The sequence below is a fragment of the Harpia harpyja genome, chromosome 19 (assembly GCF_026419915.1).
Source record: "Harpia harpyja isolate bHarHar1 chromosome 19, bHarHar1 primary haplotype, whole genome shotgun sequence".
In the NCBI taxonomy this organism is placed as follows: Eukaryota; Metazoa; Chordata; class Aves; order Accipitriformes; family Accipitridae; genus Harpia; species Harpia harpyja.
The window spans coordinates 20,236,493-20,252,852 of NC_068958.1; the positions used below are offsets into that span (position 1 = coordinate 20,236,493).

The 16,360-nt window shown below is 47.4% G+C and overlaps 1 protein-coding gene across 3 annotated transcripts; it reads left to right on the forward strand.

Moving 5' to 3' along the window:
* Positions 1–898: 898 nt before the first annotated feature.
* LOC128154603 (zinc finger CCCH domain-containing protein 11A-like) lies at positions 899–10,701 on the forward strand. 3 transcript variants are annotated; one of them, XM_052815461.1, is made up of 15 exons: positions 900–1,485; positions 1,671–1,790; positions 2,417–2,540; positions 3,507–3,623; positions 4,152–4,232; positions 4,729–4,839; positions 5,409–5,471; positions 5,725–5,820; positions 6,040–6,105; positions 6,650–7,150; positions 7,802–7,875; positions 8,573–8,897; positions 9,216–9,385; positions 9,785–9,852; positions 10,408–10,701. In XM_052815461.1, the coding sequence occupies exons 1-15, from the start codon at positions 1,432–1,434 to the stop codon at positions 10,670–10,672; spliced, it is 2,235 nt and encodes a 744-aa protein (XP_052671421.1). In that variant the 5' UTR covers positions 900–1,431; the 3' UTR covers positions 10,673–10,701. The 3 variants fall into 3 exon arrangements, with proteins under 3 accessions (XP_052671422.1, XP_052671423.1, XP_052671421.1); XM_052815462.1 differs by lacking the exon at positions 4,729–4,839 and having other exon boundaries at positions 899–1,485; positions 6,650–7,149; positions 7,798–7,875; XM_052815463.1 differs by lacking the exons at positions 4,729–4,839; positions 5,409–5,471 and having other exon boundaries at positions 899–1,485; positions 6,650–7,149; positions 7,798–7,875.
* The last annotated feature ends 5,659 nt before the right edge of the window (positions 10,702–16,360 follow it).

A 16,360-nucleotide genomic window follows, 5' to 3' on the forward strand; every position in this document is an offset into this window, starting at 1 on the left:
GCTGTTGGTCACGTCCATTCGGCTTTGCAGAACATGTGGAAAGACTTTGAAATGAAAGGTGTCGCTGTCGCTTTTGGACTGGGAGATGGGTGAAATATTTTAGGCTTGAAACTGATTTCCTCCGGAGTGGTGTGCTTGGGTCTGAACACTTTGTATTGGCCACTTTACTAGATTGCTGCTGTAAAGGTTGCTTTGAAGAATTCCTTCTCCTGCAGAGACATCTTGATGTGTCAAGCTAAAGAGAGATCTGTAGTGAAGCAGTGTGTGACCTGACGAGTGCTTCAGTTGAGGGTTATTCTTTGACAGTTAGAGAAACACCAGGCCAATCAGCCCTTTCAGGAACAGACTGATTTGCCTCTCATTTTAAGGAAGGATGTCCTAATTCAGGTCCCTGAAGTGGCACATCTTCAAATAGAGTTGCTCCAGCCAGCAAGGGGCAGCTGTGCCCCGTGGCTGTGGTAAGTGAGGGCTGTGACTCTCGGATCACGAGGAAAGGTGACCCCGACTCAGGGGCAGAGGAAGCTGAGACAGTCATCTGCTTTAAGCTTTGCTTTCTTGGCTGGCAACCTTGCGGTTGTTGCTCTGAGAGGGTCTTGAGTTCTGTAACCGCCAGTCTCGGAACATGCCCCCAGTCCATGTTTAGACAGTATTTAACAGGTAGAGTTGACTAAAACAAATGTAAAGAGTGGAAATTCTGACTCTTCTGCTTCAGCTTTGGACAGCTTGGCTTCAGATTCTCATCCAGAGATGAGATGTGTTAGCAAGAGCTTGTTCTGTGCTTCAGACGACCCGATGGGTGGTTTGCATACGCATCATAACGCAGCATTGTCTATGTAACTTGTGACACCTAGGGCGCTGTCAGCCTAGTGGAGTGCGGTAACAAGCAGGTAAATCATCAGCAGCTGTTTGCAGCTGGGGTAAGGCTGACGGATTGACAGGGGGGATGAGAACACGTAGTTCCTGGTGCTCTGCCTTCCTTGTGATCTGACTGTCGTAATAAACGGGGGGCGTTAAGCATCTTTAATATTTTTGTAAGCGATTAAAGGCACAAAGTAGAGCAGCAAGAGAGACTGCCCAAGTGGAATACTTTGTGCTTTATAACCCACAAGTACCCACAGGTAGGTGCAATAATACTCCCCTCGTGCGTTTGTTGGGGTGCAAAACAAAGTTTTGTTCCCTTCTTGGTCTTTGGTACAGGATAAAGGCAGGTCAGCAAGCTGGAAGGTTAGACCAGGGAGTAGGACTGTTTCTTCTTTTTCACTTACTGATACCTTTCTTTAGGGTTACTTTGAAAAAGAAGATTTGACTGATCAAGCCATCAGGAGACTTTCAGTCCAAGAAAGAGCGAAGCCAGCTCTTGCCAGGACTGGAGGAAGTCCCTGTTGAGAGCGAACCCTTAGGACCTGAGCTCGTTCTCAGACTGTGTCGATTATGTCTAAGCAAGGAGACGACTGCTACTTCTATTTCTATTCCACCTGTAACAAGGTATGTTTGGGCTTCTTTTGCTTTGGGGTTTCTTGTTGAGTTTTTAGGAGAGGAGGGGGTGGAGACATCCAGATTTCTGTTAACTGAATAAGCAGTTAGATTCTGCTTCCAGTTCTGCTAGCATGGATAATTTTTTAGGCTGTACTGTTTTAATTTCCTCTTTGTTGATTTCCTTTTGGTTACAGGGAGACAGCTGTTCCTTCCGCCACTGTGAGGCTGCTCTGGGCAATGAGAGAGTGTGCAGGCTGTGGCAGGAGGGTCGCTGTTTCAGGACTAGCTGCAGGTTCAGACACATGGAAGTCAAAGTGAGTGTTTGCCTAAAGATGTGTTCTCAAACTAAATCCCTGAAAGCATTTTTCCTTGCTGTCGGTAGACTGAATGTGCTTGTACGTGATAGCTTTACTTGCTTTAAAATGATACTGGTTTCTATTACTTGGAGGGGGGTGGGAGGAAGTTGGGGGAAGAAAAATCAATTTCTTAGGTATATCTCAGCAAGACATTTTTGTATTAGGTGCTGATGTTGTTCTGAGGTCTTGGGGTAGCACAGGGTGGGGAGGGAGAAGATGGGAAGGAAATAAGGCTCTGAAAGATAAATTGAGAGAGATTCAAGCTAGGCAATTTAAGGCATTTTTTCCCTCTGAATAATCCCAGTATTTTGCACGTTGTCTTAGTTTAACCCACCCTGAACTGATGTGTGAGAGGCCCCGTCTTCTCCAACGGAATGACAGGAAGGCTAGATAATATGTAGTTGTTACAGCTTACGCAAACTTTGTCGATCTGCCCTGAAATGCTTTCAGTGATGTATTGCCCTTTGGAATGATGCTTCTGCACTGCACTGCAATAGCCCTGTCTCTGGCATGACGTGTAACTATGTCTCTTAGCAAATCTCAGGCGAGTGTTACCACGAGCTTTTATTTCTTTCTGTCTTCAGAAAAAACGCAGAGAGATTCCTTGCTACTGGGAGAATCAACCAGCTGGCTGTCAAAAATCCAACTGTGCGTTCCGTCACACGAAAGGACGTTATGTCGACGGACGCTTCTTCCCGCCAAGCAAAAGTGAGTTTCTTGGGTCCTTTTTCTTTCAGCATTAAAGAATTAATTTTGAATATTACTTAGGAGTGGGTACAATGCCGTAGAAGGCATCAGGTAACTGCTCACTGATGAGTGTAGGGAGAAGTGTGCAGTCGCAGGCTCTCAGCTAAACGGACTGTAATTCTGGTATGTAATTTTTTCTTTCATGCTCAGCTTCTCTGTGCTTTGTGTGATCTTTGCACTTCAGGTTGCTTCCCCCTCATTTAATCCTTTCTGGATGGTCGGGTGGCGAGATTAGTGTGTGAAGGGAAGCCATTGTTCCTAGTGTGTTCGTAGGGGTGGGGAATAGGAAACTCTGAATTCAGTAGCCAGGTGGGTTATGTACCTTATCTACCCTATCTAGACAGTGAGTGCAAGGTTGGGGTGAAAGTTTTACATGGCCAAATGAGAGATGATCCTCGTCTTCCTCTAGCTACGCTTCCAAGTCCCCCTGAGTCTGCAGAAGATGCTGTGAAAATGGCTCAGGCGTCACTGCAGCAAAACAAACTTTCTGTCCAGTCAAATCCCTCTCCGCAGCTGAGGGGGGTGATGATAGTGGAAAACTCTGAAAAGGTCCCAAGTCCTACGCATCCTCCAGTTGTAATCAATGCTGCAGATGATGATGAAGATGGGTACTTTTTACTTCCTGAAGGCATTTCTACTGGAGGTGAATGTATAAATGAGAGAATGCCTGAACTGTGTAGCGTTTAAAGCTACGGACGAGAGTCTGGACTCTTAAATAGTTTTTCCCCGGTATAGCTCTTGCTTATATGAGCTTGTCAAGTCAATATAGCTGTTTAAAAAAACCCTCCTACAAACAGTTGCTTGTAGTTAAGAATACGAACAGAATGTGAACCGTGGACTGAAACGTCATTGTACGAGCTACATAAGCATGAAACGTCTTGTATAATCCTTGCTCCCTAACTGAATAGGTTTATTTTGGACTTTCAGACCAGCTTTCCGAAGAAGGAGATGAAACTAAAACACCTGTCCAGCAACTGGCAACAGAAGCCAATAATGGATTGAGGATAATTTCCACTAGGAAATGCAGCGGTAATACAAAGCAAGGTATTCTAGCAGCTGTAGTAGGATGGATTGGAAGGAGAACTTGACGATTAACTCCAAAGCACTATGTTCTAAAAGTACGGTAGAACATAGGGTAGCTGGATGGAGTCAGTTATTTCCATGAGCTCATTCCTGTCTAATAATGTCGTATGTCCCTTGGGTCAGACAGGTCAACTCCTCCTTGTTGACTTTTGTAAAACAAAATAGAGCCACAGCGTGGAGTTTAAATGCCTGCAAATGTGTCCTTTCAAACACTGTGGGAAGCCATGTCTAACGACAGAGGAATCGAATATCATGTAGATGGATTAAAACGCTTAAAAGTGCAGGTTTTACTCTGTAGGATGGGAGGAGGGGTGCCAATTGCTTACCAAAATGCCCATCCGTTCTATGGCTTTTTTTACTTGTGGGGAGTGTTGAGAGGGTTTATTTGGAAGACTTTGGAAGGGTTCTGAGGTGTAAGAAGCTTGAGGATGTGTGCTCTTCAACATGTGCCTTTAGGCCTCAGCTTCATTAACGATTTTCTGTTTTCAGAGGACAATTTAAATTTTGGAATAAAAACAGTTAAAGAAATCAAACTGAAGAAACTAAAGGAAAAAACAAAAAAGCAAGGTGGTGAGTTAATATCCCTTACTTTCTTATCCTTCTGCCTTCTGTTCACCTCCATCATTTTTTGTTTTTTTGGGTTTTTTTTATCCTTCTGATACTACCTGGATAGCTGGCTATGCACTGGTGAATACAATTTTTGGCACAAGAAAGGAAATTTTTTGGGGCTGTTGGGTTCAGACTGGGAGGTGATTTCAGCTGAGAGCTGCTTGAGGGACAGACTTCCATGCTTAGTTGCAGGCCTTGAGCTACTTTGGTGTGCAGTTTATTTTCTTAAACTCAAAAAGCTGATATTCTAGATTGGAATTCCAAGGGCAAATCAGAGGGAAATTGCTCATTTCTCTTATTTACATGCAGTGGTCATTGTATGTTTGACAGTAATGGATAACTAATGTCTTTGGTCTTTGTGATAGTTCTTCCTTTTTTTTTGGTTGGTTTGGTTTTTGTTTGTTTGGTTTTTTTTTTTTTCCCCTAAACAACGTTATGTTCTGCTTGCTCTGATCAGAAGGTCCTTCAGGAGTTTCTGTTCCTCCGCTCCAATCTCGGGCTATTCCTGTGCCAGAAAAGGAAATTGTACGGACGGTAGTGAGAACTGTGACTCTGTCTACAAAGCAAGGTAATAGCAAATGCTATTGTTTCCATTTCATGGCTCCTCAACCGAAAGGTTAAGTAATAATTAAGATAATTCAGACACGTTAGCCTGCTGGTGCTGCCTTTTCTAATTAAAACCATGCTTTTATGCTTAAAGGCCCTGGTTTGATTGCAAATATTTGGCATTTGTAGGTGCTGAGTTTGTCGTATTGCAATAAAAGATCCAGAAGTGGTTTGTCAATACAAGTGTCAGTATGCAAATAAGGGGATAACTGGAAAACCCGGGGAGTAATGAAAGGGAAGACCTATAGAAGATGGTATTATACAAGTAGCCAATTTCTGAAGCATTGACGAGGCTGACGGTGGCACTTGCGGAGAGTAGCATGATACGAGTCTGTGTATAAGTGGTGGTGTTCAGATCTGCACAAATTCCTTGGAAAGGCAAAAAACGTGTGGCACTACTACTACTCGTAGTCACTCGTTTCTGTGGTTTGGCTACCAGAAGAGTGTCTTTTGCTGGGACGTGGGCTAGAAGGACAATGCTTTTACTGGCTACTGGTTTGTGTGCACTGAAGAGATTATTCTTTGTTTTAGGGGAGGAGCCTGTGATTCAACTGAACCTTGGCGAGAGGATGGGAAAACGGAAAGCCTCCACAGGTAAGAGCTTTTTGTGAGCCGTTGTTCGGGTGCCCTCATCTAAACGTGAACTATATTTAAGGGTATTTTTGCTGCGTGCAGGAGGAAAATACATTTTGGCAGAGATGTATGTTGACGGCAGAAGTGGCAAATTTGGTTAGCAGCTGAAAGACAAATATAAGCAAAGATCCCTGGAAGCATTGCAGTTTGTGGCTGACTGTTCTAAAATCCTCCTCCAGAGAAACGTTCTTAAAGTATTTCTCTCTTTCTGAAGCTGGTAAAAGTGTCCTTCCGCTAAAGCGCAACCTTGCTGACAGGCTGGGGAAGAAGACAGAGGTTCTGGATAGTGCTGACAAAGCAGCAAAGAGAGGTACGGCTACTGAGCAGACATCTGGGTTTGATGCACAGATTTTCTGTTTAGGTTTGCTGTTTGTCCTTTCTTCTAACGGTTCTTTTTGCGTGTTGGTTGAGGGCTCGAGGTAGCTCTGAATCCCAGTGAAGTGATGGGTCTCATTTCGAAATGAGATTTATGAGAACACCAAATGGAGATTTATGCAGTCTGCCTAACTTTTTCTGTTCTCTCTTGTAGTTCAAGTCCCCAGGTCTCTGAAGGAGAGGCTAGGACTGTCCTCTGAGCAGACCAGTACAGAGACAGGTAAGAACTGGCTATTAAGTATGCTTTCCCCTTTTGTCTTTTCGTGAACTTTCATACAGCCCTAAAAGTTAATTTAAAAACACCTGCCTGATTCCTCTTGCCGAGTGCTGAAGCTGTCCTGTTTAGCCACTGTCAGAGATCTGGCTCTGGGGGGGGGGGTGTTTTCCACTCGTGCCTCATCAAGGTTTCCACTTGAAAACTGCTGTGAGCCGTCAGAAGCTGCAGTATGCTTATGCACAAGTAGGATAGAAGCACTGCCAGGAGCAGGAGTTTGAGATGCGAACAGAGAGACTACGGTCTGAGAAAGTAACAAAATAAAATAGACTAATGCTTTTTGTGTCGCAACTCTCTCCGGATAGCACTAGTTTTCAAACTACAAGTGGCTTAAAGGAGGAGAATACCGTGCAGAATGGTGCTGTCCTAAGATGCATTCTTGGGATCACGCAAACCTAGTTTTCCTTAGTCCTGTGACAGATTTTGGAGACTTTAAATATTGCTGGACTCTCCTTAAATGTTGGTGCTTCTCTTTTTTTGATGATGACAGAGAAGGCTGCTAAGCCAGCAGGAGAGATCCATGTGAAAACACTGGAGGAAATTCGACTTGAGAGAGCTCATCGGAGACGAGGAGAACCTCAAGCAAAACCCCAGACTGAAGGATGTTGTAAAACAGAAGATCCCAGCTTGGGGGCAAGACCTTCCCCTGCAGTTCGCGTCAAAACTTTCTCAGGATCCCTGGCTGAAAAAAACCACAAGCGATTGGAAGGAGAGAAGCAAAAACCAGAAGAGTTTCCTACCGAGACAAAAGTTGAGAGTGAACCCAAGAAGCAGAACATACTTGCTCCGTCTGTGCTCAGCCAAGTGCGCCCGGCAGAGCCGGCAGGTAAAGCCAAGCCAGCAGGAGAAGTGCGTGTTAAAACCTTGGAAGAAATCAAGCGGGAGAAAGCTCTGCGGATGCAGCAGAGTGGAGGAAAAGTGCCAGCTCCACCAGCACAACCTGAACCTGCCCCGACAGGGAGGAGGTTGTTACGGATCACAAAGCTAATAGGTAATAAGGTGATTTGGTACCTGCCCTGGTGAAGCGCTTCCCCTGTCAAGCAAATTCAGTTTGCTCAGGATTTGCTTTGCTTTTTCCTTCTGCATATAGTAGAGGGTAGAAGAGTTTAAGGCTACGAAGTCAGAAGGCAAGGAAGTGCCAGAATATGCAACCATATTATTTTCTGTGAATCACGTGATAGTTTTCTGTATTTCCCACTGGAAAATTCTTCCACTGAGGAGCTTTGTAGCCTAGTTTCTTGCTTCTGTTTTTTTCTGCCATCCGCTTGTGGTATGGGATCTTCCCTGGGCTGAATCCAGGCTTACCTTCCTCTTTGGCATATGCGTTGTTTAACTTAGTTATTGATGTATCTATGTTTGCAAAGCATGTATCAACTTCTTAATGTGAGGGCCAGTTTTTGTCAAAATTGGCAGAGCACTAAAGATATCGTTAAGATTATATAAGCCACCTAAAAAGAGAATAGTGCGATTGAGGGAAAGAGAGCTCAAATGCTGCAGGGATTGCTTACTGTAGCCTTTCCCTCTGTCCCATTATTAGACGTGAGGAAGTAAACACAGCAAGGAAACAGAGGTAACCAGGTTTCTTTATTTCTGCTGTTGACAAAATGATGATTTTTTTTTTTTTTTTTTGCTTGTTTTGAAGCACCTGGAAGAGAAGAAAAGAAGATAGTGGAATTGAGCAAGCCTTCTCCCAAAGCTGTCTCTGCACCTGCAGAGGTGAGTCCTTTGTGAAGACATACATCTATCTATTCATACAATTTTTGATACATTTTGTTATGTTTTGTTTGTAACTCGCTGCATGCTCCCAGTTTGAGTGTGTTCCTACCTTTCTGCATTTGGAAAGCGCTGCAGTGATGTCGCAAGTCCTGTCACTTTCAATAGCATTTCCAGACAACGTGTTAAACCCCAAGCTTTGAATTAATCTTATTATACCTGACAACGAATAAGAAACCCTATTAGCACCAGATAAAATCTGCGAGGTTAATGTTTTTCTTCTCCGTGACTTTCTCTGTGAGACTGGAAGAAGGAGATCTTAAAATCCTGGGCTAAGAACTTTAATAGAAAAGGCTAGAGGTTTGTATTAGAGGAATTCAGTCTGTCAGGGAATGCTGTCTTGGGGGAGCTTGTATGACTTCTTGTTGCTGAAAAAGAATGTAATAGATTACAGCTAGAGTCTTCTGCTCTATTGAAGAAGCTTGCTGTGTTGGGAATTGTAGGCTTTTGAAACTATTTCCATAGCAAAGCATGGATCCTGTTACAGGCAACGTTTTATGGGGAAAAATGTCAGATCTGAATGGTATTAACATGCTCTGTTCCACATGGAGCTATGTCGGAGGGATTGCTAGTCAGATTTTCTTACTGAAATCGCCATAGATTTTTGTCCTCTTAGTCCTCTTCTTTTGCTTCTTTCTAGCCCTCTGATCAGAGTGCAACTAATTCCAAAGTTCAAGTGAAGAGCCTTGAAGAGATAATGTGGGAGAAGCGGCAGCTGAAGCAACGCCAAGAAGAGAAGCTTCAGAAGGAAGCAGCTGCTGTGCCATCTCCTATTGAACAGGCAATCAAGGATAAAAGTCGAGCATCAGGGAGTCCTGAATCCAGTGTGGTCTCAGGGTCAGCTTATCGGCTTCCAAAGAGGATATTGGTGAAATCTCCGGGAGATGGGGTTGAAAGCCCAGGAAAGGGTGCTGCCGTATCACCAGGGAAACGGGCAGCTCAACTTCTGGAATGGAAAGCTGAAAGTAAGTGTTGACTGTATGTTAAAGAGTTACTTTAGGTCATGCTTTGAAAGAAAGGCAGAGGGTGACAATTTTCACGTTGTAACTCTGGCTCCTTTTTGTAATTTCTTTGCTCCTTTTTATGGCTTGTTGGTAAACAGAGTTTACGGTGTGGAAAATAGTGCTGAGAATCCGGGAAATGGCAGTGTAGTTGTGCTGGCTAAATACATTTAACTAGAAGGGTTGTGGCGCTGTTAAGAGAACCTGTTTGTTTGTTGTTTTGTTTTTTTTTTTCCTGAGGCAGAGCAAGACGGTATCAGTTCTCTCTTCCTTTTACTCTAGCCAAATGGAAGGTGTGCCTGAAGCCTTTGGATGGGAAAGCCACCTTCCCCACAAAGCAGCCACTGAAACGTAAGGCAGCCGAGAGTCATCCCTCTGCCGTGGCGGCTGTGAAGCCATTGAGTGCCACTGGTGGCGACGGGAAGGAGCCTTCAGCTAAAAAAGCAGCTGTGGTAAGGACAGCGACTGAGGCAGTAGTGGGTCCCTAGTAAAATTGATGCCCAAGTTGTACCCTCCTCTTGGAGAACAGGTGGAAGACTGAAATGTTCTCCGGCTCTCTGTTCCCTTTTAAATCCACAAGTGGTCGACAGGACGCTTGTAGTACCTTTCTGCTTTTTACGAGGTGAATGGCAGTGTTTACATAACGCTCTGCTACGTCCATTAATGCTGTGTTCTTTAGGAAGACCCAAGGTCGTTAGTAAACTTTAAGGGAATACTAACTTTTCTTCAGGTGTGCCCTGGTTCTGTATTTTGGTTAGGGCTCAGCAATGCCAGAGGAGAAGCAGTGGAGGAAGAATCTGCAAAGCAGTCTTTGACCTGTGTATCATAAAAACCACCTTGCTTCTTCCTAGGCCATTGTTCCGGCTTTGCCAGAGGACAGCCTCCTCTCCATACGTGGGAGAGAAAAACCCCAAGCCAGGTAACAACCACAACTTGTTCTTTTTCTTGATCAGTGTGCCTTTCACGTGAAACTGAGTTGTGGTTTTTTTCACACGTGGAAAAATTAGAGTTTTGAGATAATTCATGCCAAAATCCAGCAGAGGAAAAATTTGTCTGAAAGAATAAGCTTCTAGCAGCTGGCTGGACTGCTTATTCAGATTCTTGTCTGAAAATGCTGCAAGTTGGTACAGCTTTTCAGTGGCTTCTTGGGTTTTCTGAACGCCTGCAGAGGTTGACTTGGTAACATTTTGCAGTCAAATTAGTAAAGGTGGCCAAGTACCTCTGGCTACAAAAATGGAACCTTCTTTGCCAGACCCCAGATGCTGTGTCTTTGCGGATAAATCCCCAAACTGCAAAATGTACCTGCTGATACATTGGGCTCTAAAAGCAGCCCCAGGTTAATTGAATAACAATCCCTGTGTAAGGCTGAGGTGTAGGAGGGATTAACTACCGTTTTAAGAGCTGGCTTGCAGAAAACATGTCTCTGCTTAAGGAATGTCATACACTGATTTGCTCTCTTTCTTGTTCTTCCAAGTCCTGAACTGCACCTTGGAAGCCAGGCAGACTCTGTGGCACAGTCAGAGGGCACAAGCTCGACCTCAGCTTCTTCACAAGTAGCAGTAAAGAAACGCCGGTTGAGCTTCTCAGGGGCCTGGGAAACCCCCTTCTCTGTAGAAGACAACTTCTCAAAGTTTCTTTGGGAAATCTCAGGAGGCAAACAGGACGACGAAATTGATGTGGACCCAGAGAATGAGGCGGATGACTTCTTCATGGAAATTGGTGAACTGATTGACGGCTGAAAATAAAGAAATAAATAAGTTGCAACTGATTATTTTGTTGGATACCCAGAGGTGATTCTTTTTCTAGCTGAGGCTTTGCAATGAGTCTTAAAGCACAGGTGAACTGGTAGAAATTGGCAGTATCTGCACTCAGTTGTCCTGAACTTCCCTGCAGGTCAGAGGTGCGGTCTGAATTTGTGACCCTGCAGAAGACAGCTGAGACTGGGGTCTATTGTGTACCCTGCCACCAGGGATCGTTTTCCCTAGCAGCTACCTTTTGAATGATTTTCTTAAATTTTTGAAGAACTTGAGTCTCTTCTCTTCCTACGAGGATTTGTGAAGCTGCGGGGGCCCTCAGGCATTTGCTGCTGGCAGAGGAAAAATCGGTTGTCGGAGTTGATTGTCAATACTTTCTCTCTGGGAGAAAACGCTCGTGTGCTTTGATAATCCACTGTGCTGTCTTAGTTCCTAGAGGAAAGGTCTGAAACCACAACTGAGCAAACTGCTGTTCCGGCTCCAGAAGGGTCACCCAGCCCCAAGCTGCCGACGCTTTCTCCTGCTGCAGGACTTTCTCCTGCTGCAGGACTTTCTCCTGCTGCAGGACTTTCTCCTGCTGCAGGACTTTCTCCTGCTGCAGGACTTTCTCCTGCTGCAGGACTTTCTCCTGCTGCAGGACTTTCTCCTGCTGCAGGACTTTCTCCTGCTGCAGGACTTTCTCCTGCTGCAGGACTTTCTCCTGCTGCAGGACTTTCTCCTGCTGCAGGACTTTCTCCTGCTGCAGGACTTTCTCCTGCTGCAGGACTTTCTCCTGCTGCAGGACTTTCTCCTGCTGCAGGACTTTCTCCTGCTGCAGGACTTTCTCCTGCTGCAGGACTTTCTCCTGCTGCAGGACTTTCTCCTGCTGCAGGACTTTCTCCTGCTGCAGGACTTTCTCCTGCTGAGATTTCCACCAGCGTGTGTTGGTCGGTCACTCGCTCACGGACTTTGGGAGAGAGGAAGAGCGCGTGAGAGCCCGGCGAGGAAGGCTTCCCCCTCGCTGCTTCCCTCCCCCTGCTCCGTCGTCAGCCTTCGCTGTCCCCGCCCTAGGCTCTGCCTGTGGACACGGGGTTTGGTGTACGCCATGGTTTCTGTAAATATTTTATTCTTCCCTGTTAGAATCATAGAATCATTTAGGTTGGAAAAGACTTTTAAGATCCTTGAGTCCAACCATCAACCATGCCCACTAACCCATGTTCTGGAGTACCCTCTCGCTTTTTGAATACCTCCACGGATGGTGACTCAACCACTTCCCTGGGCAGCCTATTCCAATGCCTGGCAACCCTCTCAGTAAAGAAATTTTTCCTAATATATCTAACCTAAATCTCCCTTGCCTCAACTTGAGGCCATTGCCTCTTGTCCTATCTCCAGCCAACTGACAGAAGAGACCAGCACCCACCTCACTACAGCGCCCTTTCAGGTAGTTGTAGAGAGCGATAAGGTCTCCCCTCAGCCTCCTCTTCTCCAGACTAAACAGCCCCAGCTCCCTCAGCCTCTCCTCATCAGACTTGTGCTTCAGGCCCCTCACCAGCTCAGTTGCCCTTCTCTGGACACACTCCAGCACCTCAATGTCTTTCCTGTGGTGAGGGGCCCAAAACTGAACCCAGGACTCGAGCTGCGGCCTCACCAGTGCTGAGTACAGGGGAACAATCATGTCCCTGCTCCTGCTGGCCACACTATTTCTGATACAGGCCAGGATGCCGTTGGCCTTCTTGGCCACCTGGGCACACTGCTGGCTCATATCCAGACGGCTGTCAACCAGCACCCCCAGGTCCTTCTCTGCTGGGCAGCTTTCCAGCTGCTCTTCCCCAAGCCTGTAGCGCCGCATGGGGTCACCATGACCGAAGCGCAGGACCCGGCCCTCAGCCTCGTTGAACTTCATACGATTGGCCTTGGCCCATCGATCCAGCCTGTCCAGATCTCTCTGTAGAGCCTCCCTACCCTCAAGCCTGTCCAGATCTCTCTGTAGAGCCTCCCTACCCTCAAGCAGATCGACCCTGCCTCCCAACTTGGTGTCATCTGCAAACTTGCTGAGGGTGCGCTCAAACCCCTCATCCAAATCATCGATAAAGATATTAAACAGAACTGGCCCCAACACCGAGCCCTGGGGAACACCACTTGTGACCCGCCGCCAACCGGATTTCACCCCATTCACCACGACCCTCTGGGCTCGTCCGTCCGGCCAGTTTCTCAGCCAGCGAAGAGCACGCTTGTCCAAGCCACGAGACGCCAGCTTCTCAAGGAGTATGCCATGAGAGACAGTGTGAAAGGCCTTGCTGAAGTCAAGGAAGATAACATCCACAGCCTTTCCCTCATCCACTAGGCGGGTCACCTGGTCATAGAAGGAGATCAGTTTGGTCAAGCAGGACCTGCCTTTCGTAAAGCCATGCTGACCGGGCCCGATCCCCTGCTTGTCCCGGACTTGCCACGTGAGCGCTTTCAAGACAAACTGTTCCATAATCTTCCCTGGTACCGAGGTCAGGCTGACAGGCCCGTAGTTCCCCGGATCCTGCCTCCGACCCTTCTTGTGAATGGGCATCACATTGGCAAGCCTCCAGTCCCCTGGGACCTCCCCTGTTGACCAGGATCGCCGACAGATAATGGAGAGAGGCTCGGCAAGGACCTCCGCCAGTTCCCTCAGTGTCTTGGATGCATCCCATCTGGTCCCATAGACTTGTGAGTGTCCAGATGGCGTAGTAGGTCCCTAACTATTTCCTCCTGGATGAAGGGGGGTATGTTCTGCTCTTCATCCTTGCCTTCCAGCTCAAGGGGTGGAGTACCCTGAGGATAACTGGACTCACTATTAAAGAGTGAGGCAAAGAAAGCATTAAGTACCTCAGCCTTTTCCTCATCTCTGGTTGCTACGTTCCCTCCTGTATCCATTAAAGGATAGATAGTCTCCTTGGGATTCTTTTTACTGTTAACATATTTGTAAAAACATTTTTTGTTGTCCCTTACAATAGTGGCCAGATTTAGTTCTAGCTGAGCTTTTGCCTTTCTAATTTTCTCTCTGTATGATCTAACAAGATCCCTGTACTCCTCCCAAGTTGCCCTCCCTTTCCTCCAGAGATGATAAACTCCTTGTTTTCTTGACCCCTAGCAAAAGCTCACCGTTCAGCCAGGCCGGTTGTTTTCCTCAGCAGTTCGACTTGTGGCACATGGGAATAGCCTGGTCCTGAGCCATTAAGATTTCCTTCTTAAAGAATGTCCATCCCTCCTGGACCCCTTTGCCCTTCAGGACCATCTCCCAAGGGACTCTCTCAACCAGTACCTTGAAGAGGCCAAAGTTAGCCCTCTGGAAGTCCATAGTGGTGGTTTTGCTGACCACCTTCCTTGCGTCACCAAGAATTGAAAATTCTGTCATTTCACAGTCGCTAAGTCCAAGATGGCCTCCGACCATCACACCTCCCACCAGTCCTTCCCTGTTCATAAACAACAGATCTAGCAAGGCTCCTCCCCTGGTTGGCTCACCCACCAGCTGTGTCAGGAAGTTATCTTCCACACACTCCAAGAACCTCCTAGATTGTTTACTCACTGCTGTGTTGTATTTCCAGCAGATGTCTGGAAAGTTGAAGTCCCCCACGAGGACAAGGGCACACGATTCTGAGACTACTGCCAGCCACTTGTAGAACGATTCATCCGTCTCTTCAAGCTGGTTGGGTGGTCTATAACAGACTCCCAGCACAATATCTGCCTTGTTGGCCTTCCCTCTCATCCTCACCCATAAGCATTCAACTTTGTCATCACAATCATGTAGCTCTGTACAATCAAAACACGCCCTAACATAGAGAGCCACCCCACCACCTCTTCTACCTTGCCTATCCCTTCTGAAGAGCTTGTACCATCCATTGCAGCACTCCAGTTATGGGAGTCGTCCCACCATGTTTCCATGATGGCGACTAAGTCATATCTATCCTGCTGCACGATGGCTTCCAGCTCCTGCTGTTTATCGCCCATGCTGCGTGCATTGGCATAGATGCATTTGAGCTGGCCTATCGAATCCACCCCTAACATCGGCACGCTGCCCCCAGGCTCATCTCTGGTGCACCTAGTTTTATCCCTTACCCCCTTCGAACCTAGTTTAAAGCCCTCTCTATGAGCCCCGCCATCTCATGAGCGAGGATTCTTTTACCCCTTTGAGATAGCTGGAAACCATCTGTCGCTAGGAAGCCCGGTGCTGTGTAAACCTCCCCATGATCAAAAAAAAGAAAATTCCACCAATGGCACCAGCCTCTGAGCCACGTATTAACCAGGTGTGTTTTCCTGTTCCTTTCAGTATATTTCCCTGCCACTGAAGGGATTGAGGAAAACGCTACCTGTGCTCCCGATCCTTCCACTAATCGTCCCAGTGCCCTGAAGTCCCTTTTGATTGCCTTTGGATTTCTCTCTGCAGTCTCATCACTGCCAACCTGCACAACCAGCAATGGGTAACAATCAGAGGTCTGAACCAGACCAGGGAGTTTCCTGGTAATGTCTTTTACCTGGGCCCCAGGGAGGCAGCAGACTTCCCTGTGGGATGGGTCAGGTCTGCATATTGGGCCCTCTGTCCCCCTTAAGAGGGAGTCACCTACGACGATTAACCGCCTTTTTCTTTTTTCAGAGGATGCGAGAATGCGTGGGGCTGCCCACCTGGGCCTGGACACCTCCTTAGATAGGGCTTCATCTACACCCTGATCTTCACTGGCCTGGTCCTCAAGTTCCAGAGCCCCATACCTGTTGAGTAGGGGCAACTGGGAAGTTGAGGGAGAGCGGGAGCGGATTCGCCTGCCTCCCCGAGCAGGGACCTGTATCCATTCCCCTCCATCTCTTAGGTCCCCTCCTGCCTGGTGGCAGGAGGGCAGGGGAACCTCTGCTTCTTGCGGAGCCTCCATCTGCTGCCTCTGCCTCAGGGATGGTAGGGTGTGGGTCCACCAATCTATCTCCCTCTCACACTCCCTGATACTCCTCAACCTTTCCACTGCCTCCTTCAGCTCTACCACCAGGCTGAGCAGATCATCCACCTGGTCACACCTCACACAAGAGGTGTCCCCACTGCCCTCTGTCATCAGTGATAGACTCAGGCACTCCCTGCAGCCAGAGACCCAGACAGCTGCATGTTTACATGGGACCTCTGTCTGCGTTGCCACATTTTTCGTAACAATGGCTTTCACTCGAGTGGCAACCATACCTGGGTGTCCCTCTGGGCTGAAGCCCACCACTTGAGTAGCCTTCTCGAGCTTGGAAAAGGAAGACGGGGTCTGCACCCTGCCTGCGCGAACTGCCTGCGCGAACTGCAGCGCAAACTGCCGTGCCACGCCCTTTCTGACGCGCCACGCCCTGTTTGCCCGCCCTGGTCACTGTGCTCCTGGTCACTGGCGCTCCTCAGGGCCGTTCAAGTCTCCCGCAGTCGCCCCTGGCAATGCCCACGCCGCCTCAGCCTCTCTCGCCAGAGCCGCCGGCTGCGGACGGGGGCCTCCGCTCTTCCCTGGCGCTCCTGGGCCTCGGGAACCTCCCAGTCCGCCTCAGTCTAGTGCTTAGCCGCCGACTTACCATTGCCTCTGCTGGCCTCGCCGCTATACTGAGGGTCAACTGAGAAGTTCCAGACAACAGATGTGTTTCTACTGATTCCTGGCATCAAAAGGCTTTGGACGGTATCGCTTGTACGAAGAAAACTCCCTCTACCTTCTCCAGATG